General features: G+C 56.1%; 1 protein-coding gene and 1 pseudogene across 1 annotated transcript; one reads left to right on the forward strand and one right to left on the reverse strand.

Annotated features, from left to right (window-relative positions):
- Window positions 1-2,168: 2,168 nt before the first annotated feature.
- Window positions 2,169-3,016, reverse strand: LOC120298646 (annotated as a pseudogene).
- Window positions 3,017-11,401: 8,385 nt separating this feature from the next.
- On the forward strand, window positions 11,402-12,392 carry LOC120298649 (hemoglobin subunit beta-2-like). The gene is made up of 3 exons (XM_039322608.1): window positions 11,402-11,583; window positions 11,693-11,804; window positions 12,171-12,392. Exons 1-3 carry the CDS (start codon window positions 11,492-11,494, stop codon window positions 12,297-12,299), a joined length of 333 nt encoding a protein of 110 aa, XP_039178542.1. The 5' UTR covers window positions 11,402-11,491; the 3' UTR covers window positions 12,300-12,392.
- The last annotated feature ends 4,589 nt before the right edge of the window (window positions 12,393-16,981 follow it).

Below are 16,981 nucleotides of genomic sequence, written 5' to 3' on the forward strand. Positions count from 1 at the left end.
TCCCAATAGGGGTTGAGGCTCAAGGCAAAAGGAAGCTGGCCGGGAAGGCTGATTCTCCAGGGGGCACCCTCAAGAACCCCCCCCCAATCTTGCCATTACGGGGCCCTCGGCCTGGGCAGCAAGGCTTCCCTGCAGGATGGGTGCGGGCACACAGTCCCAGGGCTTCCCAGCATGGGGACAGGAGCAGCCAGGCAACCCGTTCCCACCACAGACCTTGAGCAGCCCCCAGGGGGAAAGGATCCCAGCAGGTGGGCCCTCCGGGGAACAAGGGGGGGGGCTGGCAGAGGAGCCCTGCTGGTGCCCAGCCCCCCTGGGTCTGAGTATGGTGGAGGGAAGGAGGGAGGGATGAGTCTCTGGCCCAGGAAGAGTAAGTGCTGGGAGGGACCTTGGAGGTCTTCTAGTCCAGCCCCCTGCTCTAACAGGAGAGCCTAGACCAGGGGTAGGCAACCTTGGCTCTTTTATGACTCGTGGACTTCAACTCCCAGCATAGCTGGCTCAGGAATTCTGGGAGTTGAAGTCCACGAGTCATAAAAGAGCCAAGGTTGCCTACCCCTGGCCTAGACCATCCCAGACAGGTGGCTGTCCAGTCTTTCCTTGGAAACCTCCAGCGACAACTCTTGCAGGAACCGTCTTTCCACTGATTGTTCTCCCTGTCAGGAAGTTTCTTCTTATTTGATATTTCTAAGTTTGGTTCTCTCCTTGGTGAGTTTCCCTCCGTTGCTTCTTGTCCCAGCTTCTTCAGGGTCTCTGGAGAAGAGCTTGACTCCCTCTTCTTTGGGGCAGCCCCTCAGATATTGGAAGACTGCTATCCTGTCCTTCTCTTCCTTAAAAGTGACATTCCCGGGTCCTGCAATCATTCTTTGCAGGTTTTAGCCTGGGGCGAGGAGGAAGGAGGGTCCCTCTAGCGTCCTCTCTGCCCCCTTGGGCAAAAGGCAGGTGGGGAGGGTCCTAGGAAGGGCGGCCACTGAAGCAGGGGGGTCTCTGCCCACTCCCACCCCCCTGCCTCCCTTCCCTCTCTTTGGATGCCCCCCCTGCCGACCTGGGTCAAGTTCCCTCCCCTTCCCTCAAAGGCTGCCCCCTGGTGGAGCCAGGCAGCATGGCGGCTTCCTTGCAACTCTCCTCCTGCCCTTAGGATGCAACAGCCCCCCCCCTCCACCCCCATGAAGACAGGGCTCTTCCCACATGCCTTGGGGCAGGCTGGGAGGCCCCAAAGGTGGAGTTTTCTGTGTGCTGTTTATGGGATTGTTGTTAAGGGCCGTTATTGTTGCTATTGCTGCATTGTTGTGTGGGGGCTCCCGGGATTGAGTCGCATCTAATAAATACATCAATGCTTCTGGAAGGCAAGGCTGTTGCGCCTGGGTTCAGCCGTGGGGAAACCGAAGGGGGTCGTTTCCTTGGGGGAGGGGCTCCCCAACCTGCTTCCCTGCCCTCCTGCCTCTGAGCCCCACAAGAGGGCTTGAGAAGGGTGGGCTTTGAGCAGGGCCTCTGTCTGTGTGGCACCCTGCTCAGTTCCCCACTGGACACGGGGCAGGTTAGGCCAGCTGATCTTCCCCTCCCCCGCCTCTCCCAGCCTCCCCATTAGCTCTGTTGCCGGCATCTTCTGCTCTTTCCCCAAAGCCCCCCTCCCCCCAGGCCTGCATGAGCTAAATTTGGTGAATATTGGAGGGGGGGCAGTGAGATCTTAGCAAGTTGTGTCAATTTATTGTGCTCTCCCCCCCCATGTAAGAAATAATTAAGTTCCCCTCCCCACTTTCTGGATTGAAGTCCCATTTCCTTTCTTAACCTCCAAAGCTTGAGGTGGAGGAGGATGAGGGCTCTAGAAACGGACCCCTCCCCCAGCAAACGAAGAACACCCCCCCCCCCAGAAACTGCAGAGTTTAGTGAGTTCAGCAAATGGCAGAACTGTTGCTTCTCCAGCCCGGACTTTGCCCCAAAGAAATCCTGTTCCTTTCCCTCAGCCCCCAACTGTGCTTCCCTGGGGTCAGGCGGGGGGGGGGGCTTCGGGTGACCCAGCAAGACTGCTCTCCTCCCCCCAGTCTCCCTCCCAGGACCACAAAAGCACAACATTCTGCTTGTTCTGGGGAAAATTTTATTGCGTCTTCCGTGGGCTAGGTGGGGCTCCAGGCATGGCGAGGGGGGGCAGGCGGCTGCCATGCCTACTGGGAGGCCTAGTGGTAGCGGTAGGCCAAGGCATGGGTCACCACATTGGTCAGCTTCTGAAAGGCGGCGTGGGTGCTGGGGGTAAACTATTCCCCATGGTCGCCGGCCAGGACAATGATGAGGACGTTGCCCAGAAGGTGGAAGAGAGGAGGGGGGGAACTGACACCTGCTGCAAGAGGAGCCTTGGCTGGCATCTCTGCCCTTTGACCCCCCCGCCCCACCCCTGCCCCCGCCCTGACACGGAACCCAGAAGGAGCAGTGGACATGTTCAGACGCTCCACCTTTCCCTCCTGGACTGCGCCAATCAATTGTCCCTCTGATCCAGGTCAGCCCTGTGACCGGACAGCGGTCCCTCTCCTGGGAGACTTTTGGCTCCTTCCTGGCCCTGAACGGGGCCACTGCCGCCATTTCAGGGCAGGACCCAGCCGGAAAAGGCTGCCCTGGTGCCAAGGAGAGGAGGGGCCCAGCCCGGGAGGGAGGCGGGGGGGGTTCCACCTCACCCTGAAGTTCTCGGGGTCCACGTCCAGGGGGTTGGCGGAGATGGCGCTGGGGCCGGAGAGGTTCCCGAAGTCGGCGAAGTAGCGCTGGGTCCAGGGGTACACCACCAGCAGTCTGCCAGGGGAGGGAGGGAGAGAGAAAGGGGGGAGGAGGAAGAGGAGACGGTGGGGGGGGTCCCTGCGGGGCCTGCCCTGCCCTCCCCCGGCCCGGCCGCAGCTCTTACCTCCCGAGGCTGGCAGCGTCCACTGCGAGCACGTCCACCTCGCTCCAGAGGGCGGTGATCAGCTGCTTCTGTACGGGCGTCCAGTGCACCATGCTGGCTGCTGGAGGACGGAGCGCTGGAGAGACGGTCGGCAAGGAGGAGGAGGAGGGAGGGAGCTGAGCCCGGACCTCGGGGCCGACTTTTATACCCTGCGCCCCGCAGCCCCGCCTACCCGGAGCGGGCCTCGCCCGGACCCGCCGCCTCCCATCCCCTCCCTCCCTCCCTCCCTCTCTATCAGGGGGGGCGCAGAAGGCCGCTCTCCCCCGTCCTGCTCCAGCTTCCTCGGCGCAGAAGCGCCCGGCCGGCCCCAGGCCCCGGCGAGGCTCCTCGGCGCACTTCAGCGCTGGGCTCGTGTCCGGGACGCGACTGGATGTGCTGCGCCTTTCCTGGACCGGCAACGCCAGGTCCGCGTCTGAGCCCAGTTGCAGCCGACCCGACCCATTAACCTGGCCGAGGAGCGAGTCTGCCCTTCCGCTCCTCGGAGACCGTCCGGGGACGCTGCTGGCCTTGAGGGGGAGGCGTGGGGGGGACTCCTCCTGGCAACGGAGCCCTCCCCGGCCGGGGCCGCAGCCCGGGACAAGCTCGCCTCGCCGCAGGGGGGGGCAGGAGGGGACCCGGGGCTCGGCGGGGGGCGACGCCTTTCCCTCAGCCAGGGGAGGGGGCTGCAAAGGGCGACGGTCGGCGAGGGGACTCCGCAGCTGTCGGAGTTGCCAAGTTTGAGAAACACGGATGTAGACAATCCTGGGAAAGAAATGGGCCATGCTGATGGCCTCAGTAGATTGCCCCTGCCAGTAGTAGAAGCTGACCCTGTGCCAGCTGTCAACATTCTATCCATCCAGGCCTTGCCCGAGCTCCCTCTTAATGCCAGGGATGTTGCCGCTGAAGCAGGCACAGATCACACACTTTCACGTGTCCTTTCCTGGGTTTTGTCTGGATGGCCTGAGCACTGCCCTATCCTGAGTTTCAGAGTTTCTGGTCCAAAAGGAACGAGTTGTCCACTTCTCAGGGTTGTCTGCTTTGGGGAAACAGAGTTGTCATTCCCACCTCAATGAGGACTAGGGTCTTAGAGTCCCTCCACGAAGGTCATCCTGGCATTGTTCGTATGAAGGCTCTTGCGCGCGGCCACTTGTGGTGGCCTGGTTTAGATAAGGACATTGAGGCTAAGGTGCATGCATGCCACCTGTGCCAGCGATCTCGCCCAGAGATGCCCCAAGCTCCTGTGCATAGATGGGAGGAAACGCAGTCCCCTTGGGCTAGGGTGCACATTGACTACGCTGGGCCCTTTCAGGGCCAGTTCTTCTTGGTCCTTGTTGACAGCCATTCAAAATGGCTTGAGGTTGTACCTGTCTCATCCACTACCACTGCACAGACTATTCAGGTACTGAGGGGGATTTTTGCTGCACACGGGCTTCCTGATGTCATTGTGTCTGACAACGGCCCTCAATTCACTTCCTCCGAATTCCAAGCTTTCTTACAGGCTAACATGATTTGTCATGCCACGTCTGCACCCTTCCACCCGTCCACCAACGGTATTGCTAATGCATGGTAACGCATCACAAAACGCCTTGAGACTCTCCTATGGGGACTGGCACCACACGAGTTGGCTCTTTTGGCATCGCAGCACACCTGGCCACTTCTTAAGGGATTAGCCCAGCTGGATTCAATAGTTACTACTATTGAGGTTGCAACAGGCCTTCACCTGTTATTACGTGGTCATACCGAGCCTTGGTAGCAAACGGTCGCCTTGACCAACTCCGCCCTCGGCGGGATCTTCCATCTGAGACTCCTGGGTCTTTTCCAGGGGGGGAGGGGGACCCTTTGGAGCAAAGGGAAGGGCACGAGTGCTGCCCATCTCCACTGATGGAGCCAATGACGGCCCATTTCAAGCTTCCGCAAGTGCTCCGAAAAGGAATTCATGGAGCTTACCCAACAACAGGCACTCACGCCTACTCCAGCCAGGGAGTCACCCCGGGGGCATAATTACTTTCCACACACACCACACCGCACTCCAGTCACGGAGGATACCCGGGAGCATCCCAACAAATCATTCCCCGCAAGAGAGCTGGCACATAACCCCCAGAGTTGGCCTGACCTTACCCCAATCCTACAGGGGGTCAAACTACAGGGAGGTGGTCGAGGAACCAAGTCCCGACTACAACACCTCTAGCCCAAATCAGGGAGTAAGTGAGTTTTGGGAAGGCACAGAAACCCACACAAGCCCGGACACAGAACGGGGCTTAGGGATGGACAGCCTCCTGACAGGGGTTGGATGGACCTAGGAGGTCTACAGAGACGCCCAGCAGTGGCTATCACTTCAAGGGGCCCGAGGGCCTACAGCTAGGCGGGTCAACCAGGTCACAAAGTGACAGAAGCCCTGGCCTGACGAACCCGGTGGGCAACCAAGCAGGCCAGGCATTGGGGCAAAGTCCTTGGAAGGCACCAAGGCATGATAAAGGGAACAGGCTCACGTCACCCCTCAGTCAGGGAACACCTGTCAGAAACCCAGAACTGAGAAGGTCACAGAGAGCAAGGAAATCTCCTAAGTACTTAGAGGATTACATAACATTGCTGGCTAAACAAAAGCCAAAACAGTAGGAGCACTGGGGAGTAGAACACTGCATAAAAATAATTGTATGTTGGTAGTAGTCTTAGCCCGGGGGAAAGGGGGGTTATGTCCCGAGCCTTGCAAACGGGCTCGGGGCGTTTGCAGGCAGTCCCGGGCAGGTGCAAAGCTGCCCGGGACCAGACAGGCTGTCGCCAGCGCCTGTGCGCATGCGCGGGTGCTGGCGCGGGAAAAGTAACACATTGACCTGGGAAATGCCTATATAAGAGGCTGGGAGCTTTTGGGCGCTGCTGAAGCCTTCTATCTGTAAGCTGAACACAGAATACAGAAAACCTGAGAACTACAACTGCTTCTCGTGTCTTGCCTTCCACGAAGGACTCAACAGTACCCCCTATACTATACCTGTGCATTTGGTTTTTCTTGCTTAAATGTAGAACCTTGCTTTTTTCACCATTGAATTTCATTTTATTAGATAGCGCCCAGTGTTCAAGTCTGTCCAGATCCTCCTGTATCCTAAGCCTGTCTTCTGGAGTGTTGGCTAGTCCTGCCAGCTTGGTGTCATCAGCAAATTTGATGGTTTCCCCATCTATCCCCTCGTCCAAATCGTTGACGAAGATGTTGAATAGCACTGGGCCGAGAACAGAGCCCTGGGGCACCCCACTACACACTTCCCTCCATGTAGATGCGGTTCCATTGAGGACCATGCCCTTGGGTCCACCTTCAACTGAACCCAGCCTACTCCACAGGGGTGTTGTTGCGGGCAGTCTGGGCATCCTGTTGAACTCTTGGAAGAAGAGGAGAGAGGGGAGCAAGTCAGGGTGACCCAGTGACAGTGGTGGGATTCAACCAGTTTGCCCCACTTTGGCAGAACTGGTAGCTATTTTTAGGTTGCCCAGGCCCAGAATGGACTTCCAGAAGCAGCATCCACACAGAGACCCTGTTGTTCTCAGATTTGAATCCCACCACTGCCCAGGGAGTTGGAGTGGCCATCATCTCAGAACCATGTGTTAGTTGGGACCCTCCAGAAAGGGTCTAAGCCAGGGGGAGGCAGCCTTGGCTCTTTTTTGACTCCTGGACTACAACTCCCAGAATTCCTAAGCCAGCATGAGGGGACTATGGCCCCCTCATGACTCATGGACTTCAACTTCCAGAATTCCTGAGCCAGCATGGCTCAGCTGGGAAACCTCCCTTTCCCTCAGTATGGCTGGCTGAGGAATTCTGGGAGTTGAAGAAGACTGGTGCTGGAGAAGACTCCTGTGGTGCTGGAGAAGACTCGCAGGAGTCTTCTCCAGCACCAGAGTTCAAAGGCCTCCATTCTTTGGCGCTCAGCCTTTCTTATGGTCCAACTTTCACAGCCATACATTGGAACTGGGAAAACCATGGCCTGGACTATACGCACTTTGGTTGGCAGGGTGATGTCTCTGCTTTTTAGTATGCTGTCTTTCTCTGTCTCTGTCTTTCTCTGGAATAGCCAGAGCCAAATCCTGCAGCCGTTCTTCGTATGTTTTACTCTCCAGGCCTTTAATCATCCTAGTTGCTCTTCTCTGCATTTTTTTCCAAGTCTCAACATCTTTTTTGTAATGTGGTGACCAAAATTGAATGCAGTATTCCAGTCTGGTTTTACCTAGGTTTTATAAAGTGATACTAACGTGTGATTATAATTCTATGCCTCTGTTTATGCAACCCAGGATTGTATTAGCGAAGTTCAGCTGGGCTTCTCCCTGTAGAAGTGGACGGTGTGGTGCGATAAGAAAGGAGAAAGTCAGCCAACCTGTGGTGCCAGTCCCCATAGGTGAGTCTTTTCAAGGCGTCCTTTGTGATGCTTTATGTGGAAGAAAGGAATTGTAGAAATTCAGGAGGCCCAGAAAGGCCTGAAGTTCGGCCTTAGACTTCTAAAATAGCAATTAGTTTGGATTCAGCAGGGTGAATCCCAGCAGCATCAATTTTGAACCCCAGAAATTCAGTAGAAGGCACCCCAATTTTGCATTTGTCTTTTTTGAGCTTGAGGCCTGTTTTCCTGAATCTTAACAGAACAGCCCTTAGCCTTTCAGCTAGAATGTATGTGGAGTCTCCTGCAATTAAGACATCATCAAAGTAGGGGCAAACCCCCGGTATGCCCCGTAGTGTGTTTTCCATTACACTTTGGAAAATCCCAGGAGCGACATTCACTCCAAACTGTAGCCTTTTTACCTTAAATGCCCCTCTGTGGGTCACAATAGTCTGAGCTATGGCAGCATCATCATCAACAGGCAGCTGTTGATATGCTTGAACTAGGTCAAGCTTTGCAAAAACACGCCCCCCCTTGAGGGAGGCCAGGATATGACTGACCACAGGAACAGGATAGGCATGTTGCTGCAATGCCTTATTAAGAGTGCATTTGTAATCAGCACAAATGCAAATGTCCCCATTTGCCTTTAGAGGCGTGACAATGGGGGTCTCCCAAGGACTGGAATCAACAGGTTCTAGAATTCCCTGTTGGATCAGTTTGTCCAACTCAGTGTCAATTTTACTCTTCAAAGCAAAAGGGACCCTTCTTGCTTTAATTCTAATGGGAGTGACAGTGGGGTCTAGTTTTAAGGACACAGGGGGTCCTTTGAATGTGCCCAGCTGGGGGCTGAAAACATCTGCAAATTCTTTGCAGACTTCCTGTAGGTCGAGTGTTTGTAAGCTGTTGAGCCCTGTGACGTGTATCCCCAAGCCCTCAAACCAATCGAGTCCTATGAGACTCGTTCATTCACCCCCTACTACTAATAGGTCTAGTGGACCTTCAAAATTCTTGTACTGCACGTTAAGGGTGGCCTCCCCCTTAACACACACTCTTGAATTTTGAAAATCTGTTAACACAATGTCAGAAGGCCTTAACTTGGCCTGAGTTTCACTGCCGGAACAAATCTTCCTAAATTTATGCAAGGAGATGATTGAAAGAGCAGACCCCGTGTCTAGTTCCATAGTTAATGGAACCCCTTGTAGCTTCACCGTGAGTGACAGCTTTTTCTTAATGGGCTTGTGTGTGCCTGTCCTGAAGATGCTCCTTCGCGAAGCGCAAAAACCTACCCTATTCTGGCTGGGGACCCTGGTACCTTTCAGGCGCAGTTCTTCCTGAGGTTGTACCTTTCGTCGGCCCAGACACATAGCTGCAATGTGTCCTTGTTTTCCGCATGCCCGGCAGGTAGCGGAGCGGAACTTGCAGTCGGTTCTCCTGTGGCGACCTCCACAGCCGATGCACTTGAGCGGAGCTGAAGAGCTTCCCTTCTGATTCCCTTCCTTCGTGGGGTGGAGACGGTCGACGTCCTCGTCCGGATCCTCCTCGGAGTTCCCTTGGACGTCTTCTTGGTGCACGGATGCGACATCTGGACTGTTCCTGATCGGCCGCATTTTCTTGACGGTGCCGCCTGCTGCTTCTTCTGCGGTGACCTCTCTTAAGGCATCTTGGAAGGACTTCTTTGGCGAAAAGCCTCTGTTGTAGATCTCGATGCCTTAACCCGCACACGAATCGGTCCCTTAGTCGTTCTTCGAGGTCCTTGAACTCGCAGTGCTTGGCGGCCTTCCTCAATGCGGCGATGTACTCTTTGGACGACTCTCCGGATTGTTGATCCCTCTGCTCGAAGGTGTGGCGCCATGCGATGACGGACATCTTGGGCTGGAAGTGCTCCTTCAATAGCTTCTTTAGATCTGCATAGCTGACAGACTCTAATGAATCTGGTGCTGCAAGGTTCTCTGCGATTTCGAAGGCGTCTTGGCCACAGACACAAAGCAGGGTGGCAGCCTTCAAGCTATCTTCCCTCACTTGGTTCACCTTGAAGTAGTTCTCCACCCTGGCTACGTAGGACTCCCTCCGCTCTGGATGTGAGACGTCGAACTCCGAAAGCCTTCCAACCTTTGCCATTTTCAGGAGACGGGTTTATCAGCCAGCCTACCCCCGAATGCGCACTGGATTGGCGGGTAGCTGCCGAGTCAACGCCATTCCGCCGCTCAGGACTCACTTGGGTAAGCTTACACCTTTTCCTTTCCAGGCAATGTAAGGCATCCCATCCTCGTCGCCAGTGTTGAGTCCTTCGCGGAAGGCAAGATACCAGAAGCAGTTGTAGTTCTCAGGTTTTCTTTATTCTGTGTTCAGCTTACAGATAGAAGGCTTCAGCAGCGCCCAAAAGCTCCCAGCCTCTTATATAGGCATTTCCCAGGTCAATGTGTTACTTTTCCCGCGCCAGCACCCGCGCATGTGCACGGGCGCTGGCGACAGCCTGTCTGGTCCCGGGCAGCTTTGCACCTGCCCGGGACTGCCTGCAAACGCCTCAAGCCCGTTTGCAAGGCTCGGGACATAACAGGTACCTTGATCAATAGTAGTAACTATTGAATCCTAGTGGATAATCCCTTAAATATGAGCCAGCCGTGTGCTGCAGCTGCCAAAAAAGCCAACTCAGTGCTAGGCTGCATTAACAGAGGGAGAGAATCAAGATTATGTGAAGCATTAATACCACTTTACAATGTCTTGGTAAGGCCACACTTGGAATACTGCATCCAGTTTTGGTCACCACGATGTAAAAAAGATGTTGAGACTCTAGAACAGTGGTTCTCAACCTGTGGTTCAGGACCCCATTTGGGGTCGAACGACCATTTCATGGGGGTCGCCAAACCATGCTGTCCACCATTTTGTTCCCTTTTCCCTAGCTGTCCTACTCCCTCTTATTGGTGGCCACACCTACTTGGGGGTCACCACAACATGGGGAACTGTATTATGGGGTCACGGCATTAGAAAGGTTGAGAACCACTGTTCTAGAAAGAGTACAGAGAAGAGCAACAAAGATGATTAGGGGACTGGAGGCTAAAGCATGTAAGGAACGGTTGCTGGAATTGGCTATGGCTAGTTTAATGAAGAGAAGGATGAGGGGGGGGACAGGATAGCAGTCTTCCAGTATCTCAGCGGATGCCCACAAAGAAGAGGGAATTAAGCTATTCTCCAAAGCCCCTGAAGGCAGGACAAGAAGCCACGGGTGGAAACTAACCAAGGAGAGAAGCAACCTGGAACTAAGGAGAAACTTCCTGACAGTCAGAACAATTAACCAGTGGAACAATCTGCCTCCAGAAGCAGTAAATGCTCCAACACTGGAAGTTTTTAAGAAGAGACTGGACAGCCATTTGTCTGAAATGGTACAGGGTTCCCTGCCTGAGCAGGGGGTTGGACTAGATGCCCTCCAAGGTCCCTTCCAAGTTTATTATTATTATTAATTCTCTCTCATCATTATTAATCCCCCATGGGAGGGGGGATTATGATGGGGCAGAAAGGAAGCTGGCGATTGACACGCTCCCCTCTCCAAGGTCTACATCCGTTTTTCTCAAACTTGGCAACTCCGACAGCTGCGGAGTCCCCTCGCCGACAGTCGCCCTTTGCAGCCCCCTCCCCTGGCTGAGGGAAAGGCGTCGCCCCCCGCCGAGCCCCGGGTCCCCCTCCTGCCCCCCCTCTCTGCGGCGAGGCGAGCTTGTCCCGGGCTGCGGCCCCGGCCGGGGAGGGCTCCGTTGCCAGGAGGAGTCCCCCCCCCGCCTCCCCCTCAAGGCCAGCAGCCTCCCCGGACGGTCTCCGAGGAGCGGAAGGGCAGACTCGCTCCTCGGCCAGGTTAACGGGTCGGGTCGGCTGCAACTGGGCTCAGACGCGGACCTGGCGTTGCCGGTCCGGGAAAGGCGCAGCACATCCAGTCGCGTCCCGGACACGAGCCCAGCGCTGAAGTGCGCCGAGGAGCCTCGCCGGGGCCTGGGGCCGGCCGGGGCGCTCCTGCGCCGAGGAAGCTGGAGCAGGACGGGGGAGAGCGGCCTTCTGCGCGCCCCCCCCCGACAGAGAGGGAGGGAGGGAGGGAGGGGATGGGAGGCGGCGGGTCCGGGCGAGGCCCGCTCCGGGTAGGCGGGGCTGCGGGGCGCAGGGTATAAAAGTTGGCCCCGAGGTCCGGGCTCAGCTCGCTCCCTCCTCCTCCTCGTCGCCGACCGTCTCTCCAGCGCTCCGTCCTCCAGCAGCCAGCATGGTGCACTGGACGCCCGTACAGAAGCAGCTGATCACCGCCCTCTGGAGCGAGGTGGACGTGCTCGAAGTGGACGCTGCCACCCTCGGGAGGTAAGAGCTGCGGCCGGGCCGGGGGAGGGCAGGGCAGGCCCCGCAGGGACCCCCCCCACCGTCTCCTCCTCCTCCTCCCCCCTTTCTCTCTCCCTCCCTCCCCTGGCAGACTGCTGGTGGTGTACCCCTGGACCCAGCGCTACTTCGCCCACTTCGGGAACCTCTCCGGCCCCAGCGCCATCTCCGCCAACCCCCTGGACGTGGACCCCGAGAACTTCAGGGTGAGGTGGAACCCCCCCCCCGCCTCCCTCCCGGGCTGGGCACCTCCTCTCCTTGGCACCAGGGCAGCCTTTTCCGGCTGGGTCCTGCCCTGAAATGGCGGCAGTGGCCCCGTTCAGGGCCAGGAAGGAGCCAAAAGTCTCCCAGGAGAGGGACCGCTGTCCGGTCACAGGGCTGACCTGGATCAGAGGGACAATTGATTGGCGCAGTCCAGGAGGGAAAGGTGGAGCGTCTGAACATGTCCACTGCTCCTTCTGGGTTCCGTGTCAGGGCGGGGGCAGGGGTGGGGCGGGGGGGGCAAAGGGCAGAGATGCCAGCCAAGGCTCCTCTTGCAGCAGGTGTCAGTCCCCCCCCCTCCTCTCTTCCAGCTTCTGGGCAACGTCCTCATCATTGTCCTGGCCGGCGACCATGGGAAAGAGTTTACCCCCAGCACCCACGCCGCCTTTCAGAAGCTGACCAATGTGGTGGCCCACGCCTTGGCCTACCGCTACCACTAGACCTCCCAGTAGGCATGGCAGCCGCCTGCCCCCCCTCGCCATGCCTGGAGCCCCTCCTAGCCCACGGAAGACGCAATAAAAGTTTCCCCAGAACAAGCAGAATGTTGTGCTTTTGTGGTCCTGGGAGGGAGACTGAGGGGAGGAGAGCAGTCTTGCTGGGTCACCCGAAGCCCCCCCCCCGCCTGACCCCAGGGAAGCACAGTTGGGGGCTGAGGGAAAGGAACAGGATTTCTTTGGGGCAAAGTCGGGGCTGGAGAAGCAACAGTTCTGCCATTTGCTGAACTCACTGAACTCTGCAGTTTCGGGGGGGGGGTGTTCTTCCTTTGCTGGGGGAGGGGTCCGTTTCTAGAGCCCCCATCCTCCTCCACCCCAAGCTTTGGAGGTTAAGAAAGGAAATGGGACTTCAACCCAGAAATTGGGGAGGGGAACCTTAATTATTTCTTACATGGGGGGGGGAGAGCACAATAAATTGACATAACTTGCTAAGATCTCACTGCCCCCCCTCCAATATTCACCAAATTTAGCTCATGCAGGCCTGGGGGGAGGGGGGCTTTGGGGAAAGAGCAGAAGATGCTGGCAACAGAGCTAATGGGGAGGCTGGGAGAGGCGGGGGAGGGGGAGATCAGCTGGCCTAACCTGCCCCGTGTCCAGTGGGGAACTGAGCAGGGTGCCACACAGACAGAGGCCCTGCTCAAAGCCCACCCTTCTCAAGCCCTCTTGTGGGGCTCAGAGGCAGGAGGGCAGGGAAGCAGGTTGGGGAGCCCCTCCCCCAAGGAAACGACCCCCTTCGGTTTCCCCACGGCTGAACCCAGGCGCAATAGCCTTGCCTTCCAGAAGCATTGATGTATTTATTAGATGCGACTCAACCCCGGGAGCCCCCACACAACAATGCAGCAATAGCAACAATAACGGCCCTTAACAACAATCCCATAAACAGCACACAGAAAACTCCACCTTTGGGGCCTCCCAGCCTGCCCCAAGGCATGTGGGAAGAGCCCTGTCTTCATGGGGGTGGAGGGGGGGGGGCTGTTGCATCCTAAGGGCAGGAGGAGAGTTGCAAGGAAGCCGCCATGCTGCCTGGCTCCACCAGGGGGCAGCCTTTGAGGGAAGGGGAGGGAACTTGACACAGGTCGGCAGGGGGGGCATCCAAAGAGAGGGAAGGGAGGCAGGGGGGTGGGAGTGGGGCAGAGACCCCCCTGCTTCAGTGGCCGCCCTTCCTAGGACCCTCCCCACCTGCCTTTTGCCCAAGGGGGCAGAGAGGACGCTAGAGGGACCCTCCTTCCTCCTCGCCCCAGGCTAAAACCTGCAAAGAATGATTGCAGGAACCGGGAATGTCACTTTTAACGAAGAGAAGGACAGGATAGCAGTCTTCCAATATCTGAGGGGCTGCCCCAAAGAAGAGGGAGTCAAGCTCTTCTCCAGAGACCCTGAAGAAGCCGGGACAAGAAGCAACGGAGGGAAACTCACCAAGGAGAGAACCAAACTTAGAAATATCAAATAAGAAGAAACTTCCTGACAGGGAGAACAATCAGTGGAAAGACGTTTCCTGCAAGAGTTGTCGCTGGAGGTTTCCAAGGAAAGACTGGACAGCCACCTGTCTGGGATGGTCTAGGCCAGGGGTAGGCAACCTTGGCTCTTTTATGACTCGTGGACTTCAACTCCCAGAATTCCTGAGCCAGCTATGCTGGGAGTTGAAGTCCACGAGTCATAAAAGAGCCAAGGTTGCCTACCCCTGGTCTAGGCTCTCCTGTTTGAGCAGGGGGCTGGACTAGAAGACCTCCAAGGTCCCTCCCAGCACTTACTCTTCCTGGGCCAGAGACTCATCCCTCCCTCCTTCCCTCCACCATGCTCAGACCCAGGGGGGCTGGGCACCAGCAGGGCTCCTCTGCCAGCCGCCCCCCCTTGTTCCCCCCCCCCCGGAGGGCCCACCTGCTGGGATCCTTTCCCCCTGGGGGCTGCTCAAGGTCTGTGGTGGGAACGGGTTGCCTGGCTGCTCCTGTCCCCGTGCTGGGAAGCCCTGGGACTGTGTGCCCGCACCCATCCTACAGGGAAGCCTTGCTGCCCAGGCCGAGGGCCCCGTAATGGCAAGATTGGGGGGGTTCTTGAGGGTGCCCCCTGGAGAATCAGCCTTCCCGGCCAGCTTCCTTTTGCCTTGAGCCTCAACCCCTATTGGGAGCACCTGGCTGGCTTTCGTTTGGACTCCAGGCCGGTCGGGTCTTCGCTTGTCTTTGGTTCTGGATAATTCCTGGCAGAGTGTGGCTGTGGGTCTGTGGGCTGTTGCTATTCCTAAGGGTTGGAGAACTCTGGCTGTCATTTCTGTCACCCCCGTTTGTATCTGGTAGGATTAGTGTTTACTCAGTGGTCGGCTGTGTGGTGCATTGTGTTTTTGGTGCTGTCGGAATACAAAGTTTCTCAGAGAGCTGTTGTGGAGAAAGGCGCCAGGCAGGCATTTCTCCTCCACTTTTCTCTGCATTGTGGTGCTGCAGGGGGTCCTGCCCCCCCCAAAGAGGGACTGGAGGCAGCTCCTTTGTGTGTGGTGGTGGGGGGTTGACCTTGGAGGTCATCTAGTCCAACCCCCTGCTCAGGCAGGAAACCCTATACCATTTCGGACAAATGGCTGTCCAGTCTCTTCTTAAAAACTTCCAGTGTTGGAGCATTCACCGCTTCTGCAGGCAGATTGTTCCACTGGTTAATTGTTCTGACTGTCAGGAAGTTTCTCCTTAGTTCCAGGTTGCTTCTCTCCTTGATTAGTTTCCACCCGTGGCTTCTTGTCCTGCCTTCAGGGGCTTTGGAGAATAGCTTAATTCCCTCTTCTTTGTGGGCAGCCGCTGAGATACTGGAAGACTGCTATCCTGTCCCCCCCCTCATCCTTCTCTTCATTAAACTAGACATAGCCAATTCCAGCAACCGTTCCTTACATGCTTTAGCCTCCAGTCCCCTAATCATCTTTGTGGCTCTTCTCTGTACTCTTTCTAGAGTCTCAGCATCTTTTTTACATCGTGGTGACCAAAACTGGATGCAGTATTCCAAGTGTGGCCTTACCAAGACATTGTAAAGTGGTATTAACGCTTCACATAATCTTGATTCTCTCCCTCTGTTAATGCAGCCTAGCACTGAGTTGGCTTTTTTGGCAGCTGCAGCACACTGCTGGCTCATATTTAAGGGATTATCCACTAGGATTCAATAGTTACTACTATTGAGCAAGGTACCTGTTATGTCCCGAGCCTTGCAAACGGGCTTGGGGCGTTTGCAGGCAGTCCCGGGCAGGATTACATAACATTGCTGGCTAAACAAAAGCCAATTAACAGTAGGAGCACTGGGGAGTAGAATACTGAATAAAAAATGATTGTATTTTGGTAGTAGTTTTAGCCCGGGGGAAAGGGGTGTTATGTCCCGAGCCTTGCAAACGGGCTCGGGGCGTTTGCAGGCAGTCCCGGGCAGGTGCAAAGCTGCCCGGGACCAGACAGGCTGTCGCCAGCGCCTGTGCGCATGCGCGGGTGCTGGCGCGGGAAAAGTAACACATTGACCTGGGAAATGCCTATATAAGAGGCTGGGAGCTTTTGGGCGCTGCTGAAGCCTTCTATCTGTAAGCTGAACACAGAATAAAGAAAACCTGAGAACTACAACTGCTTCTCGTGTCTTGCCTTCCGCGAAGGACTCAACAGTACCCCCTATACTATACCTGTGCATTTGGTTTTTCTTGCCTAAATGTAGAACCTTGCTTTTTTCACCATTGAATTTCATGTTATTAGATAGCGCCCAGTGTTCAAGTCTGTCCAGATCCTCCTGTATCCTAAGCCTGTCTTCTGGAGTGTTGGCTATTCCTGCCAGCTTGGTGTCATCAGCAAATTTGATGGTTTCCCCATCTATCCCCTCGTCCAAATCGTTGATGAAGATGTTGAAGAGTACTGGGCCCAGAACAGAGCCCTGGGGCACCCCACTACACACTTCCCTCCATGTAGATGCGGTTCCACCTTCAACTGAACCCAGCCTACTCCACAGGGTTGTTGTTGCGGGCAATCTGGGCATCCTGTTGAATTCTTGGAAGAAGAGGAGAGAGGGGAGCAAGTCAGGGTGACCCAGTGACAGTGGTGGGATTCAACCAGTTCGCCCCACTTTGGCAGAACTGGTAGCTATTTTTTGGTTGCCCAGGCCCAGAATGGACTTCCAGAAGCAGCATCCACACAGAGAACCTGTTGTTCTCAGATTTGAATCCCACCACTGCCCAGGGAGTTGGAGTGGCCATCATCTCAGAACCATGTGTTAGTTGGGACCCTCCAGAAAGGGTCTAGGCCAGGGGGAGGCAGCCTTGGCTCTTTTATGACTCCTGGACTTCAACTCCCAGAATTCCTAAGCCAGCATGAGGGAACTATGGCCCCTTCATGACTCATGGACTTCAACTCCCAGAATTCCTAAGCCAGCATGAGGGAACTATGGCCCCTTCATGACTCATGGACTTCAACTCCCACAATTCCTAAGCCAGCATGAGGGAACTATGGCCCCTTCATGACTCATGGACTTCAACTCCCAGAATTCCTGAGCCAGCATGGCTCAGCTGGGAAACCTCCCTTTCCTTCAGCATGGCTGGCTGAGGAATTCTGGGAGTTGAAGAAGACTGGTGCTGGAGAAGACTCCTGTGGTGCTGGAGAAGACTCACAGGAGTCTTCTCCAGCACCAGAGTT

The sequence above is a fragment of the Crotalus tigris genome, unplaced genomic scaffold (assembly GCF_016545835.1).
Source record: "Crotalus tigris isolate CLP2741 ecotype Arizona unplaced genomic scaffold, ASM1654583v1 scf7180000024118.148816, whole genome shotgun sequence".
NCBI classification, from domain to species: domain Eukaryota; kingdom Metazoa; phylum Chordata; class Lepidosauria; order Squamata; family Viperidae; genus Crotalus; species Crotalus tigris.